The following is a 20,930-nucleotide window of genomic DNA, read 5'->3' as shown; positions in this document are numbered from 1 at the left end:
GAGGAGGCGGCCGGAACTGAGCGCGGGCGCTTCCGTCGCGCCCATGCGCTGCCGGCGGCCTCCGGCAGCAACAAAGGAGGGACCCGGGGCGCCGCGGCCGAGCCGGGCCCGGGAGTCGCGGGGTGAGGAGAGCGGGGGCAGCGCCCCGGCGGGGCCCGGGCCGGGGTGGAGCAGAGCGGTGTGGGGCGAGGCCGGCGCGGCGCTGCCGGCGGGGCGGGACCGGCGCGGCGGGGGCAGGAGGAAGCGGCTGGAGCGCCGCCGGTACCGCCGCCGGAGGCCTCGGGCCGAGTGCGGCACCGGCAGCGCTGAGGGGCGGGGGAGGCGCCGGCGCGGCCGCTCACGGGTGCCCCTGTTCGCAGGGCGGAGATGGGGCCGGCGTGATGGCGCCCGGGCCGCGGGGAGGAGCCGGTGCGAGCAGCGCTGCGGCGGGGAAGGTGAGGGGCGTCCCGGGGGGCGTTTGGGGGCGCCCCCGGCCGTGGAGGCCGTGAGGAGCGCGGACAGAAACCGCCCAGGGCAGCGGGGAGGCCGCCCGTCTCTCAAGATGAACGTGGTTTTAGGTTTCTTTACAAGCGAGAAAGGCAGCTCGTGGACAACTTCGGGTACCGCTGGGAGTGAGTCCCGCCGAGGTGTGTCCGAGGGGAGCTGTAAGTTTGGGATCCTGGGTGACAGGATAACAGGTGTGCGGTGTTGGGAGCATTCCCGAGCCTGGAGCCTGCTGCTGGGAGAGACGGAACCAAGTAAAACGCGTGGATGTTTGGGCTATGGTGGAAAGAGCCCAATAGCCACTTGTATCTGTTAGTGCATTCCTGTTGCAGTGAGTGCTGTACATGCTTGGCATTGTATTGGTAAGCTTAAGTAAACGTGACAGCTGTGGTTTATGGAAAAGGTGGTCCCCCTCAATAGGTCAGAAAAATGGATGTAGTGATCTGATAGCGGCTGTTAACCAGCCATATAAACTAACAAATACTTCTTTATTCTTTTGTAGGTGTGTTGATTTTAGGTACTGAAAGCTGACCTTTCCTCCTTCAAGATGGCATTTGTTTCAGCACAAGGGCCTACGGTGGTGGACCAAACCACTTTGATGAAAAAATACCTTCAGTTTGTGGCTGCTCTTACAGATGTCAATACACGTAAGAGAGTTTTTTCTTATTGAAAATTACAGTTCTTCAGTAGTTTCACAAATGTTGCAGTACTGTTCAGGCAGTAGATCAATGTCAAATTCACTTTGAATTTTGTTTGAGTTTTGATTTTTGAAGAAGCAAAGTGATGAGCAATACTTGCTTGAGCCAAAGTGAGTGAGTTGAGTGTATGTGTAGTTGTGTGGTGGTTGAGAGAATGGTGTGCCTTATAATTGGGCGATGATAGCTAAACTGATAAGATCTGATTGCTTCTCTGATCAATGAGCCTGGTGTTTTCCTTCATGATCTAGTTTTACATTTACATTTTTTTGCTTCAATTTCCATTTTCAGCTGATGAAACCAAATTGAAAATGATGCAAGAAGTCAGTGAGAATTTTGAGGTAAATAAAAAGAAAAAAAGCCCAAACAACAAAACCCCAACAAAAAAACCCCAACCTTCTGCAGTGGCAGCCTTTCATGTGCTTAGTGTATGTTGGCTTGATTTCTGGTTTTATGTGGTTGAAAGATTAATGTTAGTATCTTGTGACTTATAATTTAAACAGTTACAGGTCATTGATTTTAGGTTTGTATTTAGGAATTAGGCAGGTTGTTGAAGGAATTACGTTTGAACTTATAGAACTTTCATTCCCTAGTTTTTTATTCAGTAAGCATTTAAAAAAAAGTGAAGTCAGAGATTTTTCTTCCATTTTTTGAATGGAAATCTCTGTATTTAATGCTTTCCTTTATTTGGTTCAAATGTGTGTTGTGCCCTTGTGAAACAGAGGCCCTTGTGATTCCTCTGAGTAGTTCCATAGTATAGAAGTGAGAGAGGAGTTGTCAGATGCAGCAGAGAAAATGTGGGACTCAAGTTAACCTTGTGTTAGCAGAAATTATACTCTAGGTGAATACTTAGTTATTATGTGGCCATTCTGAAATTCATGTTCAAATTCTGTTGGGTGCATTATTGGTTTGGATGTAGAACTGAACATGGATTGATGATTCTGGAGGACTTCTTGAGGTGAGGTTTAAAACTGAGGTGCTTCCCCACAGTATTACCTACGTGGCAGTGCCAGTTGGGCTGGCTGTTGGAATGTTGTTCTGGGCTAGCAGAGCATATGGCTCTTCTAAACCAATTTCTGGATGAAAACATTTGATAGATTTGATTCTTGTTTCTTAAAAAGTTTTTGTTTGAGCATGAGTTTTTTTCTTCATGGTTTCTTCATAGAGAATAAAGGAATTAATTTGTATTCCCCTTTGCTTCACTGGTAGTGCTCTGTAGTGCCTCAGCAGAATGTAACTAAATCTAATCTGTGTAATGTCTATTAGATACCTCTCCATTTTTTGTTCTTAATTAGAATGTGACATCATCCCCTCAATATTCTACGTTCCTGGAACACATCATCCCTCGGTTTCTCACCTTTCTACAGGATGGAGAAGTTCAGTTTCTGCAGGAGAAGCCAGCACAGGTAGACTGTTTGGAGCATCTCTTGTCTTTTTGCAGTGAAGTCCTTGATTAACCTAATGAACTGATTTATGTATAGGCTTGTTAAAAATAGATCTGTCATTTGGAGTGGAATTGAAAAAGTCCAGTTTCTAAGTAAGTTACAGATAAACTTTGCAAATCTGGGCTTCTATGAAAAATAAGGAAAAATTAGGTGTGACAGGATTGGCTTTCTTGCAGAAATACTCTACACTGTTATGTTACAAATTATTGACTTTACTGAGGGTTAGGAATGAAAGGCAAAAGTTGAATCTTTGTCATTAAATACTTTAAATTGCATTCCTTAAAAAAAGTTTGAAAACTTTCATTTTTCAACTGTAAATTTGTTAAATTTCCCTTAATTCACATATGTGTAGGAAGCATTATGTGTTTGTATATAAGCCTGTATCTACATGAAATAAAATGGCTTTTTTTTTCTATTTAAGCATGCAGAAGTCTTAAGCTGAAAAAGATGTTGTAACCCCTTGTTGGGTTTTGAGGGCTTTTAAAAAAGTTCTGTCATATCTTTGTTTTTGTTTTTTTTTTGCAGCAACTCCGAAAGCTTGTGCTTGAAATAATTCACAGAATCCCAACCAATGAACATCTTCGTCTTCATACCAAAAATATCCTGTCTGTGATGTTTAGATTTCTAGAGGTACTTTTTTTTCCTTTTAAAACTGTTTCAAATTTTCAGAAGTATTTTCCTCTACTTTCTTCATATCCAAAATTTGCTGGGAGTGGGATTTTCAATAGTTGTGCTACTGGATCAGGAGTGGAAGGGCATTCTATTTAGGCTTCACCCATGTCATCTCTTAGCACAAACAGGTTTTCTGCATGTTCTGTTCTGCCCTTTGAAAATGTGGATTTTACAAATGCAGGGAACTGTTCTCATGCTGGACAAGATTTCTTGGCAGAGAGCTTATTCTAGAGAGTTGGTTTTCTTTCTTGGAATTGAAAACACTGTCATTTGAAGCTCCCAGAAAAGAACCTACTCTAGGCAGAGGTGTTTAAATAGCCCCACATGGGTCTCTCTGTCTGAGAGGCACTAGGAACAAGTCTGATGGTACAGAGTGGTTGAAAGTTCTGGGTTTTGTTCCCATAGGGTTGGATTTAATTTTAGCCACTCTAGGACTACAAGGTATCAAAGGAAAGGCATCTTGCTCATGCAAATTCATATTAATGGAGCACTTTAGATTATTGAGAAGAATATAATTTATAGAGTTTTGAAGTACTTACAGAGTAGTTGAAAAATTTAGCAGTGAACTCACTAAAGATTCTTTTTTTCAGACGGAGAATGAAGAAAATGTACTGATTTGCTTAAGAATAATTATTGAATTGCACAAACAGTTCCGACCACCAGTCACTCAAGAAGTAGGTCATAAATCTTTTTATGTGCTATAGAACTTACTGCCATGCTCTTCAGAATTGCTGTTTTCTTCTAGTGGGTTGGTTGATTTGTTTTCCTGCTGTCCTTTTATGTTGCCTGACCTGTTATGGAAACCATGTATTTAATTTTTTTTTTGACCATTAAGTAATTTTTAAAAGGATTGCATAGTGCTACCAACCCTGATTAAAAACCAAACTCTTTAGGTCTAGTTGTCCTATGGGCTTATGGACAATATGATCAGACTAAGGAATAGAATTCCCATACAAAGGAAGAGAACTGATGCCTTTTTGGTTTGTGAAGGGAAAATCCTGGAACAGGAATTTTATGATTATCTTCCCCCTATCCCCTTCTTTTCTCCTGTCACTCATCAAGGAGTATTTAAAAGTTGCCTTTTTTCCATGGTCTTTTCCTGTGAAGACTTAGTTGTTTCATAGTAATTTCTAATAACACTGTGTTTGGAACTATGTTGAGATGGTAGGTGGATTGGAGTCTTTCCAAGTGAAATTCATATTAATATTGACATAACAGAAGGAAATAGGAGGACACTTTCAGATTATTTTCAATTATCATGAAAAATATGCTGTACTGTTGAGTAGAGATTCTATGTAATTGTACTGTAAATACAGAGGTTCTAATATGGTGGGGGTTTTTTAAAATTTATTTGTGGTAAACTGACTTCTTCCTTCCTAGATCCATCATTTCTTGGACTTTGTGAAACAGATTTACAAGGAACTTCCAAAAGTAGTGGTAAGCTTTTTATTTCTTAAATTGCCCTTGCTACAGTCAGAAAACTAGTTTTTATTTCTTTATTTTATCTCATAATTATTTTTGTATCTAGTGATCCAAATTAAATACAGTTTTAGTGGCTATATTTATAAAAAATACGTCTAAAAATGGAGACATTTAGATTTTTGATTTGGAGAACCTTCTGTTTCTAGCACAGAGAAAACAGAGGCGAACTTTAGTAAGACACTAAAGCGCCAGTGCTGTGGCTACAGTTGTTTCCATGTAGCCAAATGTGTCTTTTTCTGGGGGAAGGGAGGGAGGTGGATGTCTGAGCTTCCTCCCTGATACAGAGTAACTGTTTGGGTGTTTTTGTGTAGCAAAAGAACCCCCTTGGTTGGGGTTGCTTTTCCGCTGCTCTCTGTGGTGGGGGAGGCCTCAGGCTGTGTGTCCGGCCCTGACAGACCCTGCAGTTGGAGCATCACACATGGAGAGGAAAAAACTGCTCTGGGGAAAAATTCTATGGGGCAGTTCTAAGGGGAGAAAAGGCCTTTTGACTACTAGTAGCATTATTATGTATTTCTTCTGCTCTTTGCTTGTAGAATCGGTATTTTGAGAATCCTCAGGTGATTCCAGAGAACACTGTTCCCACCCCTGAGATGGTTGGCATGATCACAACCATCGTGGTGAAAGTAAACCCTGAGCGAGAGGATAGCGAGACCAGAACAGTGAGTATTCCAACTGCTCCTTGCCTGTGAGACTGTCTGTATCACAATACCACAAATTAGAAGGCCAGGTAAAAATAATAGACTCTTTTTGCTTGTTTTTCTTATAAAAATTTATCCTCAGAAGCTGATTGACACTTTTCAGGTATTTTCTATGCAGCTGTAATGACAAGATTTTTGTTTAATATAATGCCAAATGATTTTGTGCTTTTTAAATGTTAGTATTGCCAAGTGTAGTGCTATTAAAATGAGCGGTTTTTGTAAAAGTGTATTTTAAATACTTTTTTGAATTAATAGTTAAGCTGTTTATAAAGCATCTATTCTTTCTTCCAGCATTCAATAATTCCCAGAGGATCTTTATCGCTGAAGGTCTTGGCTGAGCTACCTATTATTGTTGTCCTCATGTATCAGGTTAGTATACTGCAGTATTTTGTTTGTAAATACTTCCTATTTCTGAGTGGTTTGTCTAACTTCTGCTGGCTCACATGTTAGTAAAAATGAATGTAATGTATTTTTGAGATTAAAGTATCATCTAAAAATAAGCTGCTGAGATGTTTTAATTTTTTCTGATTAGTTCTCAAATAAGTTGACTGCAAGTGTGACTTGTAAATTTCTCTGATAATACTTTATTTTTTTTTTAAGCTCTACAAGCTGAACATTCATAATGTAGTAGCTGAATTTGTGCCCTTGATTATGAACACTATTATAATACAAGTTTCTGCTCAAGCAAGGTAAGAACATTTTGAAAGTATTTTGATGATGTTTGGGATAAACAACTTAAACCTGCCATTCAGTAGGCCCTGAAATTTTGTTGTTTTATATTTTGTGATTTTTGCTTATAGTCTTACTGCTTTTAATCTCAAAAGTAGCAACAGTTATCTGACTAAAAATAGTCCAAGTCCTTTAGATGAAGTAATTAGCAAATCTGAATATTTCCCTTATATGCCTCTGATAAAATCCCTGGTGAATAAGTGGTTGAAACTTGAGAGAGACAGACAAGTCTGTGGGAGAGAGTATTGCTTGGAGAAAAAAAATTGCCCCAGTTAGGGGAAAGGAGCCAAATATTTGATGCTTTGTATTGGCTTGGCTTTCTGTAGGAAGCTGAAAATTGTGTGGCTGCCTCAGGGCTGTGCATTTCTGCTCGGAGCACACGGTGCTGCTGGGAATGGGAATGACAGAGGGCTTGTTGAAAATGGGCTCTCCCGTGGTGATTTTATTCCCTTATGAAGCAAGAGCCTCACTAGAAGATGATGTAATTAGAAACTTTGGGGAATTTGTTGAGTGAAGGCATTAAAGAGGAGGAACAAAATCGTAACCACTGTTCAATTTACTTTCAGGCAACACAAACTTTACAACAAGGAATTGTATGCTGATCTCATCGCTGCTCAGATTAAAACATTGTCTTTTCTGGCTTATATCATCAGAATTTACCAGGTAGGATGAATTTTTATTGCTTTGTTACTTAATACAACAGATTTCTAGTTGCTTTATGGCAGGCAAGTGACCAGCATGACTGCAGTGCATCAGGGACTGGAGAGAGGAGCATTTGTGTAACAAATTTGAAGGTAGGGCTGTACCTGGTTATCCTCTCAGAAGCATCCTCATGTGAATGCAAAGTGAAAATGCTCCATTCCCCCTCCCTGGGCATTTAGGGAATGACTGTTGTATTTTAGTTTTAGAAGTAGACTTTTTAAAGAGTAACAAATGAATTTTATTTGAACGTTATTTTGCAAATGTAAAACAAGAACAGAATGTCCTAGTAGTTGTTGTACTCATGTTATTTTTTTTGTTGTAGGAATTAGTGACTAAATATTCTCAGCAAATGGTCAAAGGAATGTTGCAGTTGCTCTCCAATTGTCCAGCTGAAACAGCCCATCTCCGGAAGGAGCTTCTGATTGCTGCTAAACACATCCTGACCACAGACCTGAGGAGCCGTATGTAGAACTTCTTACAAATGTACCTAGAAACTGGGAAGATTTCAGCTATTTCTGTGTATTCAAGAGGCAGATTGCTTATTTGTTTTGGGCTGTGACATACTTCTGATTGTTTTGGGTGCAGGTGTGATTTTTGTTCTGAGTTTTTTTCTTTTTCCTTAAAAAATGAAGTCATCTGAATAAGGTGGCAGACTGACCAACTGGCTTCTCTAGCTTTCCACGTAATCACCATGTGATGATACAAATTTGTGGTGGTTTGTAATTGTGCCTACAATTGTATGGATATTTTACAGTACTAATTTGTTAACCTGAATGGAAGTAGTTCTGTCAAAAGCTCATACCATATGTTTGCTCATCATAGTATTTGTCTCTAGCATTTCTGGTCTGCCTGAAGTAACTAGGTTTGGTGGACATGTCCTATTCTGGCAGAATTGCACAATTGGAGATGAGTGTACTTACTTGACTGTGTGGTCCCCTTCCTTTTCCTTCTGCTAACAGCAGTTCTGGGGTAGTGCAATGTCTCAAATCTTGTTAGATTGCCAAAAGAAAAAGCTAAGCTTGTTTCCTAGTCCTGGAACTTACTATTGTGGTCACATGGAAAACTGTTCCTTTGCTATTTTTCTAAAGAAATTAGCTTATTTGTTCTACATTTTTCAGCCTCTCCTTAATAACATGACCTTTTATAAGCTTCAGGAATTAATTTTGTAATAAACCCACTTCCTGACTTAGGTTTGAATACCTAAGTTGAGTGGTGTAATGCTTAACTATCTTATTTTGATTATTTTCTTTGCCAATCATTACGTATAGCATTTTCATTTTTCTCTCTGTTTTTTAAATTATAGAATTTATTCCATCTATGGACAAGCTGTTTGATGAATCTCTACTTATTGGCTCTGGATACACTGCCAGAGAGACACTAAGGTAGGACAGAGTTTAGAAAAGCTATTTAAGTGCCTGGCAGGGGTGGTTACTTTTGAAGTTATTAATATTTACAGGAATGTCTGTATAGGGTCCTAAATCTTTGCTTCAAAGAACTAATTTTATTAGATTGTTTTATTGGCAGGACTTGTGCTGCTGTAAAGAGAGGCTGTTGTTTAATATTAGCATGGTAGGGTGAGTGTAGGGCAGAATGAGATAATGGGTGAATGAAAATGATTTCATTTTTTTAAGTGGCAGAGCAGAGGCAAAACAGTGGTCACAGTGGAATCAACTCAATATCTGCCAGTATTTCATGAAACACCTTTAATCTTATGTCCAGTGTAAAATCTGAATGAGATTTAAACTGTTTTATCAATGAGTACCTTAAAACTTACTCATTTGCAATTGAAAAAGTACATGGGGACAATACTTACTTTCTGTGTCTTCAATAGTCTAGATTTTAGGTGAGCTTGCTGACCATAATAAAGTATATGAACTAGGAGAATTATTTCCTCTTGCTTAAGTATCAAGTGTACCTTATTGACAACATGTATTAGATTTTGAAGTATTTGCTGTACTAGATGCTTAACCTGGTGGTTAAAAGCAAATGATTTTTAAAATTTAACAGTTTTCATAACTGCTTTGGCAATTATGAATCAACAATGATTAATTGTGAAACAACTCACCAACACTACTCAGAAGGTGGCTTAAAATGTGCTAATTTGCTCTGAACTGTATGAAAATATGTGCTGGGATGTTCTGTGGTGGGGGGAAGAAAGATCAGAGAGGTAACAGCAGTGTTGTGGGACAGATTGCTGCATCTTTGGGTGGATTGCACAGGTCATAATTCTCTTGTGTAACCAAAAAAGCCTTGTGAACTCCGGGTTTGCATGTGAAAATAGAAAATTTACATTTAGAAATTTGGAAGTAACTCCAGGCAGGAACTATCTGTTAAGTCCAGTTACCAACAATTTTAGCTGTACTCAACGTGTGTTCTTCCTTTCCTGTTTTTCCCGACAGACCCTTGGCTTACAGCACTCTGGCAGACCTGGTTCATCACGTCCGGCAGCATTTGCCACTCAATGACCTCTCTCTTGCTGTCCAGTTGTTTGCCAAGAACATTGATGATGAGTCCTTGCCCAGCAGTATCCAGACCATGTCTTGCAAGCTTCTGCTAAATTTGGTAGACTGTATCAGGTCTAAAAGTGAACAGGAAAATGGAAATGGTAGAGATATTCTTATGAGAATGCTGGAGGTATTGATTTGTTTGAAGCTTTTCATAATAAGTTGAATATCCTATTTTATAGTACATTGTCAATCACATTTTAATTTCTCCTTTCTTCAGAAATGAGGATGTGTAGAAACAGCCCGTGGACTGTATTTCACTTAAGTGCTTCAGAGAAGGGTTTTTTAGCAGGCTGTGCAGCTCAGATAATATCTCAAGTGTAGTGGAGATACTTTGTGAAATCGGCTTCATCCAGGGACTTGTTTCAAAGCAGGAAACTGAATATCTGAATGTCTGTTTTACGGTAGCTTAACTGCTGGGTTTTTTTTTTATTATTATTTTATTTTAAATTGTAGTTGTAACCTTTTTTCCCTGCTTAATAACATATAAGACTGGTATTTTTTAATACCTTCTGGTTATGTGTGAGTTCTTTTTGGTGTGTTGTTTTTTTTTTAAACCTGAAAGAGGACTTTCTCACAGGTCCTTGGTATAGCACAACACAATGTGTAAAATTTGAAATATCTTCACTTTGAAGACCTACTGATCTTTTTTTTTTTTCTTATAAATGGGGAATGCACCAATTGTTTAAACTAAGCAAACTACTTCCATAGGCTTAAAAATGTTTGCTTCATTTGAATGACTTCAGAAATGGTTGTTTTATTGATCTCGATATGCTGACTTGCAGTATTAGTATTTTTAAATTTAGATTGATTTTTGAGGAATAAACATTTTCTTTTTCCTTCCCTCTCCCTTCCTCTTTCATTTGCTTTTCCTCTTTGTGCCCTAGGTGTTTGTTCTGAAGTTCCACACTATAGCCCGGTACCAGCTGTCTGTGATTTTTAAGAAATGCAAGCCCCAGTCTGAGCTCGGCGCTGCCGAAGCCGCATTACCCGGGGTACCAACAGCAGCAAATGCAGCCCCTGTTCCTGTTCCATCTCCTGCCCCAGCCACTCCAGTGGCCCCTACGCCAGTACCTGTGTTAGAAAAACAAGGGGAGAAGGAAAAAGAAGATAAACAGACAATCCAGGTCACAGATTGCCGGAGCCTGGTGAAAACTTTGGTCTGTGGTGTCAAGACAATCACGTGGGGCATCACGTCGTGCAAAGCTCCTGGGGGTAAAGCTGCCTAATATTTAATTATATTTATCTTTCATAAGTCTACAGTTAAAACTCTCTAGCATGAAAGCAAATAGTATTTTTAATGGCTAACCACTATCTTATTCTTCTTTCAGAAGCACAATTCATTCCCAATAAACAGTTGCAACCTAAGGAGACACAGATCTATATAAAACTGGTAAAATATGCAATGCAAGCTTTGGATATTTATCAGGTATGTAACCTGCCCACATCACACTTTGATTTATACAGTTGATTTTGTGTTAGATCTTTTAATAAGGATTTACTTGTCAGCTGAAAGACAAATTTCACATGTAGTATTTTTCCAGTAAGTCTTTACCAAGGATATTGAGAAATTCTCCAAATTTCAAAGTATCACTTGCAAGGACTAGATTGTTTTCTTAACAACCATTATTGTCTGTGTTTATGCAGGCAGGTCAGACTAAAAATAGTTCTTTCACATAGTGGATTAAATCTTTTCTTGAAACAGATAGTTTAGCTATCAGTCCAAGCATTCACATGTCTGTGTTAATCTTCTGCAGTTACACACAGTACTGATGAAATGTAAATGTGTGTGATTGGGTATTAAGTAGCTTTACAAATGCACTGATATCTCCTGCTCTCATCTTTTTCCGCTCCTAATGTGACAGTTTTAAAATCTGTGCTGAAAAAGCTCTATTTTAATATTTTTGTCATGATTGGCTCTTTTGCCCAACTTCTAATTGTATGGGGCTTGCATGTGAAACCTGTTAAATCTAAGGTTTTTTTACCAAAAGACTTTTAAGAATAATGGGGGGGGTAAGTTACTCAAATTCTGTAACTAGTATATGTGTTTTCTCAATTGCTGTATTTAGGTTCAAATAGCAGGAAATGGACAGACATATGTTCGAGTAGCAAACTGTCAGACAGTCAGGATGAAAGAGGAGAAGGAAGTTCTGGAGCATTTTGCTGGTGTGTTTACAATGATGAACCCTTTAACTTTTAAAGAAATCTTTCAAACTACTGTTCCTTACATGGTGGAGAGAATCTCAAAAAACTATGCTCTTCAGGTATGTTTTTGTTCACTTTTTAAAGTTGATAATAAAAAGCATGTAGGAAATAGCTTATGCCTTGAGGGACATATGGCTGAAGTGGAATTATAACTAATAATGTTGAAATTAGCATGTAGGACTGGAAGCAGTCTATAGAAAAAGTAGTCTATGAAAATAATGTGAACGTGGATTTTCAAAAACCTTACCAGACAAAGTGATGCAGTAAAAACATGAGCACTTTTAGAAGATATGAATGAAATTTATTCTTGAACAGTATTGAAAACTGTGGAGTTGCTATTTTGTTCAGGTTGTTGTGTTAATGTTCTACTGTTTTACAGAATGCAGATCTTATAATATCCATTTAAAATTAAACTTTAAACTTGAACATTAACTTAGATATATGATTGTTTTCCATTGAGGACAACCTGAATCACTTGGGTAGCAGTGGAGATGGGGAAGGAAATCAGTCTTAGGGTTTGTTTGGTTTTTTTTTTTAATGGATAGTGCTTTTATCCTTTTGTTCTTTTTCTTACAGGAGTATTAACTTCTTTCTACTTTCCTTTTATAGATTGTTGCCAATTCCTTCTTGGCAAACCCTACTACCTCTGCCCTCTTTGCAACAATTTTGGTGGAGTATCTCCTGGATCGGCTGCCAGAAATGGGCTCTAATGTGGAACTCTCCAATCTGTATCTCAAGCTGTTCAAGTTAGTCTTTGGCTCTGTTTCACTGTTTGCAGCTGAAAATGAACAAATGCTGAAGGTAAAGGTCATTTGTGTTAAAAACAAGTCTGCTTTAAAAACAAGGCTCTTAAGAGTTTTATGCTGTCTAGCATTTGAGAGTCTTTTAATGTTTGAAGCACTCCTAATGATCCATCTCCATTTTTTCCAAATGCCAAGTAGGTTGTCTTATTTATGAGAGGTGGTTTCTGTGAACGTTTGCTTCATATTTGGAACTCTGAAGTGGTGTACTAATTCTGAGTATAAATAGCCAGCCCATGATTGTGTTCTGTGATTGCCATAAACCCATGTAACTTCATGGTCAGAAGATGCACATCTAACATATTTTTCACCTTTGTTTCCATGTTAACATAGAAGTTTTGCTTGGATTGAAATCACTTTTTTGTGTGTGGTGAATGTTGTTTGCTCCTGTCATATTCAATGACATCTACCTCTTGAGTCAGATATTTCTATGCTCTTGAAAAGTCTGGGTTTAAGGAATGCTGCTTTTTTCCATTTACAACATATTGTCTGTGTATTCCAGGGATCTATTTATGTGGATTAGATCATCTCATTATTCAGTGAATTTAGAAATGCTGAGCTTGAAGCAAGACCGTGCACTTCTCCTAAAAGCAACAGCTGCCTATACTTAGAAAAGATATTTAAGATTTTAATGGAACACTGATTGTTCTCTCATCATTTCATTTCTCTTCCTTCTACCTTATGACAAACAAAATTTCTGATACAGGCAGCTGTGTAGAACAGAGTGGGGCCCACCAATATTTCCAGGTTCTTTGGAAGATAACAATAATATGAAGCAGTATTCATTAGTAATATGAAGCAGTATTTATGTAATCTTGCTTAAGTTCTTGTAGTTTGTCATCAGAATCAAGGTCATTTGGATTTTATAAGCTGGAGATGAAATTTAAAGAGTGTAATTTACTACCTTCACAGTTTCATGCTTCTGTTACTTTTTTTGTTTCTGCAGGATTGATGATAGGGGCCTTGGGTAGACAATTTAATTGAATGATGGAGGCCATTTGCAACATTTGCATAGCAATGTGGAGAGCTTTTTAAATGTTAATAAAATCCAGAATTGTGTTACTGTTTGTCCCTGATCTGTGAGAATACTTGTATTTATCAACTCTTTAATGATTCCTTCAAACTGTTATTGTCCTCTGCTCTAGAAAGGCCACCACTTCTGTAACTTTTTTTTTTCATTTAAAAGAATTTGCTTTCAAAATGAAATCAAGAACTATTGATGAAGTTAAATCAGGAGTAAATTAATATTGTCAAGTGTCTTCTCTTGTCATTCTGACACCTGATTTCAGCTCCACATCCCCGGGTTCTCTAGAGCAAAGATTTTTCATTGCGTCAAATTCGCAGAATCTCATGCTGAACTCCTGTACAGTACGGTGATGATAAAATGGGTATTTTATTAATCTTCAAGCTTTATTTTCTTTATAGCCACATTTGCACAAGATTGTGAACAGCTCTATGGAACTTGCACAGACTGCCAAAGAGCCCTATAACTATTTCCTGCTGCTCAGAGCACTGTTCAGATCTATTGGAGGAGGCAGTCATGATCTGTTATACCAAGAATTCTTGCCGCTGTTACCAAACTTACTGCAAGGTAGAACAATACCTTCTTTCCCCACCCCACCTTCTGATTTTTTTTTATGTAAATAGTAGTAATAAAGTTATGTTCTGTAATTAAAACCCACCCCCCCCCAAAATTAAAGCCCTAACCCTGATAAGTAGCTTCTGATTTTTAGCTTAGCAGTTGATTAAATATCTTGAATGTGGCTTATTTTCATTTACTATCAGCTGCTTCAGGCTCCATAGTTTTGGCTGCTTCACAATTTCTGCTGCTTGTTTTTCTGCTTTTTATTGTGGGGCTTGTGGGCTTTTCTTGTTTGTTTCTTTTGGTTTTTTGGCCGTGGGTAACTTTGTTGGCATAAAGCATTGAGGGATGAGTGAGTAGGAGAAGCAACGTTTCCAGGCCGTCACTGGTTTTGTGGGAAGAGCATTGCAGCAAAGCTCTGGTGGTTCTGCAGTCGAGGGCATGTGTGTGCACCTGCAAGGGCATTATAAATAGAAATGCAAGTAGTGCCAGTCTGCAGAAAGAAGTGGAAATAACAATCAGTTTGATTAATTGAGCATTTGTGCTTGCAAGGACTGTGTTCCAGAGATATTGAGGGTGAACAAGGAAATGTGGAGAACTACTTAAACCTAAGGACAAGCTAATTGGAACTATTCCAGGACTGTAACTGGTTCTCATCTACAGCTGTAGGAACAGTTTTTATTGTGGTTAGGAAGTATGTCCATTAACAATAAATCATTATGTAGAACGTGTCAGTGTAGAAGAGGTTGCTTGGTTTATGGAGTATGTGGAATCTTCATGGGGAGAAAAATAACTTGGGGAATATGCTTAGGCTGTATGGGACAGTGAATGTACTTGAACTCATTAAATGTTTCTTTTCAGGACTCCCAATATTTTAAAAACAATTTGTTCTGTGTGGGATTTTTTTTATAGTTACAAGGCTGAAGTTTGAGTCCAGTTATCTTTTTTCTTTTTTTATCTGCTGTATTCAAATGCTGCTTTGTTGAATCTAGTATCAAACTTTGCAATATGCATAGATACTCTTCCCTTCTGTATGCATGTACCTATAAAAGCGTTCTCTGCATGAAATCCTTCGATGTAAGTTAGAATTATGGATTGTATAATATTTTGTAAATCCATTATTTACAGACCTATAAGCTCTGCAGAATTTAAAAATGTCAGGTTGTTCAGCATTTAGGAAATAGCAATTTGTAACAATAAGCTGGGTACTATCTTTTTCCTTTGAGTGTGTAACTTATCCATGATTTTCAGGACTTAATATGTTACAAAGTGGGCTTCATAAACAACACATGAAGGACTTGTTTGTAGAGCTCTGCCTCACTGTGCCTGTTCGTTTGAGCTCATTGCTGCCCTATCTACCAATGCTGATGGACCCCTTGGTGTCAGCTCTCAATGGATCCCAGACCCTGGTTAGCCAAGGCTTAAGAACTCTGGAATTGTGTGTGGATAACTTGCAGCCAGACTTCCTGTATGATCATATTCAGCCAGTTCGAGCTGAGCTAATGCAGGTAAATGTGTTGTTTCCTGTTAGACCACAAGAGGTCATTGATTTGCTAAATATTGTTAGAAATTTGTATGAAGCTTTGGTTATAAAAACTTGAAAAATCTGTCATGAGAACCATACCAGCCAGATGTGTGTGTAAAAGGACAGTTGTTGTTGTGCTGTTAAGCTGAAAACTCTGAAAATTAGAAGTGAATGAATTGTTCCTTCTATATACTTGGTTACAGGGTTGAAGTTAAGATGTGGGACTCAGTAGCAATAATTTAATGAGAGAATAATTGGAATTGGATCATTTAAAAAACAAAACAAAAACCAAGGAGAGCCAATTACCTTCAACACATCATTAAGTCTTATGTATGCAATGAAGATGATGTGGCTGAAGTTCAGAACAATGTTTTAAACGTGGCTATTTCCCCTAACACAGTGCTTGCACATGCTTTATCCTCGAGATGTTTTTTTGCATTAAACTTGAAGAAGTTGCAGTAGTTCTGCTCAGCCCATGTCCCGTTTGGAATGCAGGCTCTGTGGCGCACGCTGCGCAACCCCGCCGACAGCATCTCTCACGTGGCTTATCGTGTGCTGGGCAAGTTTGGGGGAAGTAACAGGAAGATGCTGAAGGAATCACAGAAACTGCAATATGTGGTCACAGAAATCCAAGGACCCAGTATTACAATTGAATTTTCAGACTGCAAAGCATCCATTCAGCTCCCGATGGAAAAGGTAAGGGCTTCACTTACTTTCAGTGCTGAGAAAGCAACTTGAAAAGTATCTGTAATAAAGGAAAATTTACTAAGTTTGTTTGCTTGTAAAACCTCCATACAATATGTGGTGTGTCTGCCAGTTCTTTCTTTATTTCCCATATAAACTGTGTCATATGTCACCCCCAAAGTAATGGATTTAGACATGCTGTTCTGCTCTTACAAAGTGATAGAACAGAGAACTAAACTGGCACAAGTAAATGGTTTCACACAATTACAGACTGGGTAAGGTTGCAACTTTCAGTGTGTTGCTTAGGTGAGGAGCAGGAATATATATATATATATATATAAAGCATAGACATTTCCTAAAGAGATGTACCCCCCCTTTTTAGTCATCTTCATATCTTAAGAAATTTCTTTGAATTATTCTCAAATATATTAAATCTTGCAAAAGAATGCTATTATTTCCATTAAGAAACCGTGTTTAGAAGTTGCTTACAGGGACATTTCATCATGCGTGGAAAATACAAATTACTCTGTTGTAAGACAGAGTATTTTTGGTACATTTACATGTGGATATAAATGCACTGTACACATATAGTATGTAGGGATTAGGAACAGCAATTACTGCTGGAGGGAAGGTGAAGAAAATGTCTTTTGAGGGAGAGGAGAGAGAGAGAGTGAAGGTTTGCCTCACTCATAACCTGAAATGCTTTCTGACTGTGGAAATAAATGTATCTGCCATGAAACTTAACACGTATAAAAGCACAGCAAATACCATAATGGTTTTGAGCCCCCTCTCTCAGGCACTCTGTGCATTTCTTAACGTAGGCACTCCAAATTGTGCATACTTTAAAAGTTACTTTTAATATAAATTAATGATACCATTCCCTTGATTAATTGTAAATGCAAAGAGCAGAAGAGTTTGGTTACTCTCTCCTTTCCCCTCCCAGGCAATCGAGACTGCCCTGGACTGTTTGAAGAGCGCCAACACGGAACCCTATTACCGGAGGCAGGCGTGGGAGGTCATCAAGTGTTTCCTGGTGGCTATGATGAGCCTGGATGACAATAAACATGCATTGTATCAGCTCCTTGCACATCCCAAGTATGACAATTCTTTAAAGCTAAATGTGTATGTAGAATTTATAGTGTCTATGGAACGACCTGGTTTAGAGGCAATGCAATTCCTGGGATTTTTAACTGCTGGCAAAAAGGAATTTTGTTAGCATAGTGTTTAATGTTGGTGACTTGTGTTAATGTTTCATAGTTTATTTTTCTTCCCCTAATCACAGTCTAATGTATAATCTATTACATATGATCAGACTTCTTTTTAAAATGAATTTTAGTTTCATATATTTAAATAGTTGGAATAGTCCGGTACTCAATTGTATTTTAAAGATTAATTTAGGCTGGGATGTTTTGTATATACATTTAACCTTTTACTAAAGTGAAACAAATTTCACTTTCGTTTAATCACTAAGCTATAGCATAGTCACACACATAACCTCCATTTGTCTTGGTGTGGGAGCTTTTTATTGAATTCTGTTTTATCTCTTCTACAATTTTAGTCATTGATACTTAATGAGTATATTATTTTTAAACAGCTTTAATATCTCTGCCCAAAAAGTGTGTGCTGACTTCTACTCTTGAAGTGTAGTAAATGTTGCTGAAGAGCATAATAGCTTTCACAGTTTGGACTTCTTAAATTTGACATAAATATGGCTTTGCAATGAATAGGTTTTGTTGGGCAGTGATTTGATAAATACTGTTTCAATCATTCAAGATTAAAATCAAATGTCATTTTAAAAAAGGGGAAAATGTCAAAATATTGAAAATGACATTCTGTAATTGAGTTGCTGCGTGGTGCCTGTATAGCTATTATTTGTATATACGTGGCTTCTTCTAAACCACTGCCTTGAAATGTTCCTGATGAAATTGAGCTATCCATCATGTTTGAGACCAGTGGTTGACAAAATTAATATGGACCAACTGAACTGGTCTAGCTCTATCAAAATAAGTGGAAAACAGGAGGTAGAGAAGGAGTTAGATATCAAGAGCAAACTTTAAATCAAGTGCTTTCCAATGGTTTTGAAGGAGGTGCCAGTGCTGCAGTTTGGGATTATAATGAAGTTCTGTTGTCTTTCAGCTTTACCGAGAAGTCCATACCCAGTGTGATCATCTCCCATCGGTACAAAGCACAGGACACTCCGGCTCGGAAAACCTTCGAACAGGCGCTCACGGGGGCCTTCATGTCCGCGGTGATCAAGGACCTGAGGCCCAGTGCCCTGCCCTTTGTAGCCAGCTTGATCCGCCACTACACCATGGTGGCAGTGGCTCAGCAGTGTGGTGAGTAAAGGGGACACAGATCCTGTGGCCTCTCCTGAGGGGAGTGGAGGGGTTTGTGCTTTTACTTACAGTAATTTGTTTAAGAAACCCATGATATTGCAGTTGCCTCTGTGCAACTGTGTTGGGTTTTTTTGCTGATGGATGAATTATGTCTTAATTCTTTTGAGTGGTGAAAATTAAGCAGGTTTTAAAAAACAATCACCTAATAATACTCTCCAAAATGCTGCAACCAATGAAATAATTGCAGCTTGGAACTGTATATAGTTTTTAGGATGAGAGGTCACAGTCTTAAGCTGCAGCAGGGGAGGTTTAGATTGAACATTAGGAAGAAGTTCCTTACAGAGAGAGTGATTGGGCACTGGAATGGGCTGCCCAGGGAGGTGGTGGAGTCATCATCCCTGGAGGTGTTTAAGAAGAGACTGGATGTGGCATCAGTGCCATGGTCTAGTAGACAAGGTGATGTTGGGTCAAAGGTTGGACTCGATCTCAGAGGTCTTTTCCAACCTTGTTGATTCTATGCTAGTTCCAGAGCATTTGTGTAACTTGATGCTCACAGTAATTTTTGTGGATGATCTTTAATTGGGTTGTTTCCACTTGTGGTTTTGAAGGACCATTGGAGGAACTAACTGAACATTAGAGTGCTGCAGTGTCTTGTATCTATGTTTTTGTTTGGATTTGGGCTGCATGACAAGTAATGGGGGAAAAGACATAGGGTAGACATATCACTCTTCATTGTCACATTAATGTAACTTGCATTTTTATGATTCTTCATTTTAATTAAATCTTGCAGTGCACAGTCTAGTGCATAGAAGAAAATATTCAAGTAGATGTAATCTTTTTTTTTTTCTTCTAAAAGTGAAGAATGCTTTACAATTCATTTATATGCAAATAGGCACAGGGCTTACTGGTTCCACCGCTGGCTAGTCTGAGGAGTAGTAAAATTTAATTAAGAGACTATTCATATTGAAATATCTATTGTTTTATCTTTGTTTCCCCCCTCTCTCTTTTCTGCCCCTTTACAAATTGCAGGTCCTTTCTTGCTGCAGTGCTATCAGGTTGGAAGCCAGCCTAGCACAGCCATGTTTCACAGTGAAGAAAATGGGTCAAAAGGCATGGATCCCTTGGTGCTTATTGATGCCATAGCAATCTGCATGGCATATGAGGAGAAGGAGCTCTGCAAAATAGGGGAGGTGGCTCTAGCAGTGATATTTGATGTTGCGAGCATCATCTTGGGTTCAAAAGAAAGGGTGAGTTGTTTTTTTTTTAAAAAATGCATTTAAATGGTGTAGTTTCAGTCAATGCAATTTTGCTTCTAAAATTTTGGAGGCTACCAATGAGCTGAAAATGGCAAACTGACCCATTTCTTTGTTTCCAGGCTTGTCAGCTCCCCTTGTTTTCGTACATTGTGGAGCGTTTATGTGCTTGCTGTTATGAACAAGCCTGGTATGCTAAACTGGGAGGTGTTGTGTCCATTAAATTTCTTATGGAACGGCTGCCACTAATTTGGGTTCTCCAGAACCAGCAAACTTTCCTGAAAGCCCTTCTCTTTGTTATGATGGATTTGACTGGAGAGGTATGTAATGAATGAATTATATCAAATGGTGTGGGGAAAAACTTCTGTTCCTAAATTCACACAGATTGAACTCTTGTTAATCTTGATTTTATTGAACTTCAGAATGCATCGTATCTGCAATTGTTGGGAGTGAATTTTAGTCATTTTAACTTAAACCAAGACCTGAAGTTAGGAATGAGATCAGATTTTGCACGTAACTTTGCTGAAGTTGTTGGGATTCCACTTGTTTCTTTCAGAGTAGAAAGGTACAGGCCCCATGCAGGTCACCAGAAGAACATGGATTCACTGTCACTTGTCATAGAATCACTGTTTAGTTGGAAATAATTATCAAGTCCAGCCATTAATGAAATGCTACCATCTTCACCACTAAACTATATCCCCAAGTGTCACATCTATATATTTTTTGAACACTTACTGCTTCCCTGGACAGCCTGTTCCAATGTTTGACCATCCTTTCATTGAAGAAATTTCTTTTCCAGTATCCAATCTAAACCTCTCTTGGTGAAACTTGAGAACATTTCCTCTTTTCCTGAAAAACATGCACAAAACCCACTGATTTTTTTGTTCATTTTGTGTTTTACCAAAAAACTGTATGTAGTTATATGTACCTAGAGACCCATCTGCCTGGTCATTTCTCATTGTGAATCACCTGGTGACAACATTGTGAAGGATTCCAGTGCTTGAGGTCATTTATAAAATTATGTTGCACTGCAGCTCAAAATTTTGGAATGATTGATGGGAAGACTGTTGGAATATGTGTTCTGTTTAAGTTTTATTTTTATATGGTTTTAACCATTTGCACAGGATTCATCAAA

General features: G+C 38.5%; 1 protein-coding gene and 1 non-coding gene across 4 annotated transcripts in view; both read left to right on the top strand.

Annotated features, from left to right (window-relative positions):
• Nucleotides 1–29: 29 nt before the first annotated feature.
• Nucleotides 30–20,930, top strand: part of TRRAP (transformation/transcription domain associated protein) — a 75,367-nt gene continuing 54,466 nt past the window's right edge. The window contains exons 1-25 of one of the 3 annotated variants that reach the window (XM_051779412.1): nucleotides 30–122; nucleotides 986–1,130; nucleotides 1,470–1,519; nucleotides 2,474–2,584; nucleotides 3,149–3,253; nucleotides 3,886–3,969; nucleotides 4,676–4,732; nucleotides 5,311–5,436; nucleotides 5,767–5,844; nucleotides 6,076–6,164; nucleotides 6,771–6,867; nucleotides 7,229–7,367; nucleotides 8,210–8,288; nucleotides 9,306–9,540; nucleotides 10,298–10,625; nucleotides 10,742–10,839; nucleotides 11,480–11,674; nucleotides 12,225–12,416; nucleotides 13,841–14,006; nucleotides 15,249–15,505; nucleotides 16,018–16,218; nucleotides 17,150–17,301; nucleotides 18,343–18,542; nucleotides 19,572–19,789; nucleotides 19,918–20,115. In XM_051779412.1, the coding sequence (XP_051635372.1) occupies nucleotides 1,031–1,130; nucleotides 1,470–1,519; nucleotides 2,474–2,584; nucleotides 3,149–3,253; nucleotides 3,886–3,969; nucleotides 4,676–4,732; nucleotides 5,311–5,436; nucleotides 5,767–5,844; nucleotides 6,076–6,164; nucleotides 6,771–6,867; nucleotides 7,229–7,367; nucleotides 8,210–8,288; nucleotides 9,306–9,540; nucleotides 10,298–10,625; nucleotides 10,742–10,839; nucleotides 11,480–11,674; nucleotides 12,225–12,416; nucleotides 13,841–14,006; nucleotides 15,249–15,505; nucleotides 16,018–16,218; nucleotides 17,150–17,301; nucleotides 18,343–18,542; nucleotides 19,572–19,789; nucleotides 19,918–20,115 (3,555 nt within the window). In that variant the 5' untranslated portion in view covers nucleotides 30–122; nucleotides 986–1,030. Of the gene's footprint in view, nucleotides 123–361; nucleotides 435–556; nucleotides 627–985; nucleotides 1,131–1,469; nucleotides 1,520–2,473; nucleotides 2,585–3,148; nucleotides 3,254–3,885; nucleotides 3,970–4,675; nucleotides 4,733–5,310; nucleotides 5,437–5,766; nucleotides 5,845–6,075; nucleotides 6,165–6,770; nucleotides 6,868–7,228; nucleotides 7,368–8,209; nucleotides 8,289–9,305; nucleotides 9,541–10,297; nucleotides 10,626–10,741; nucleotides 10,840–11,479; nucleotides 11,675–12,224; nucleotides 12,417–13,840; nucleotides 14,007–15,248; nucleotides 15,506–16,017; nucleotides 16,219–17,149; nucleotides 17,302–18,342; nucleotides 18,543–19,571; nucleotides 19,790–19,917; nucleotides 20,116–20,930 lie in introns of those variants that run through there. The other 2 variants (XM_051779423.1, XM_051779402.1) reach the window with 2 other exon arrangements.
• Nucleotides 1,253–1,391, top strand: LOC127469185 (small nucleolar RNA ZL1). The gene has a single exon (XR_007903889.1). It is a non-coding gene; the product is annotated as a small nucleolar RNA ZL1 (small nucleolar RNA).

This window comes from Manacus candei, unplaced genomic scaffold (genome assembly GCF_025592945.1).
Source record: "Manacus candei isolate 608988 ecotype Guabito, Panama unplaced genomic scaffold, ASM2559294v1 h1tg000002l, whole genome shotgun sequence".
NCBI lineage: Eukaryota > Metazoa > Chordata > Aves > Passeriformes > Pipridae > Manacus > Manacus candei.
Note: the sequence above shows the minus strand (reverse complement) of the source record. Positions and strands in the feature narration are given on the sequence as shown.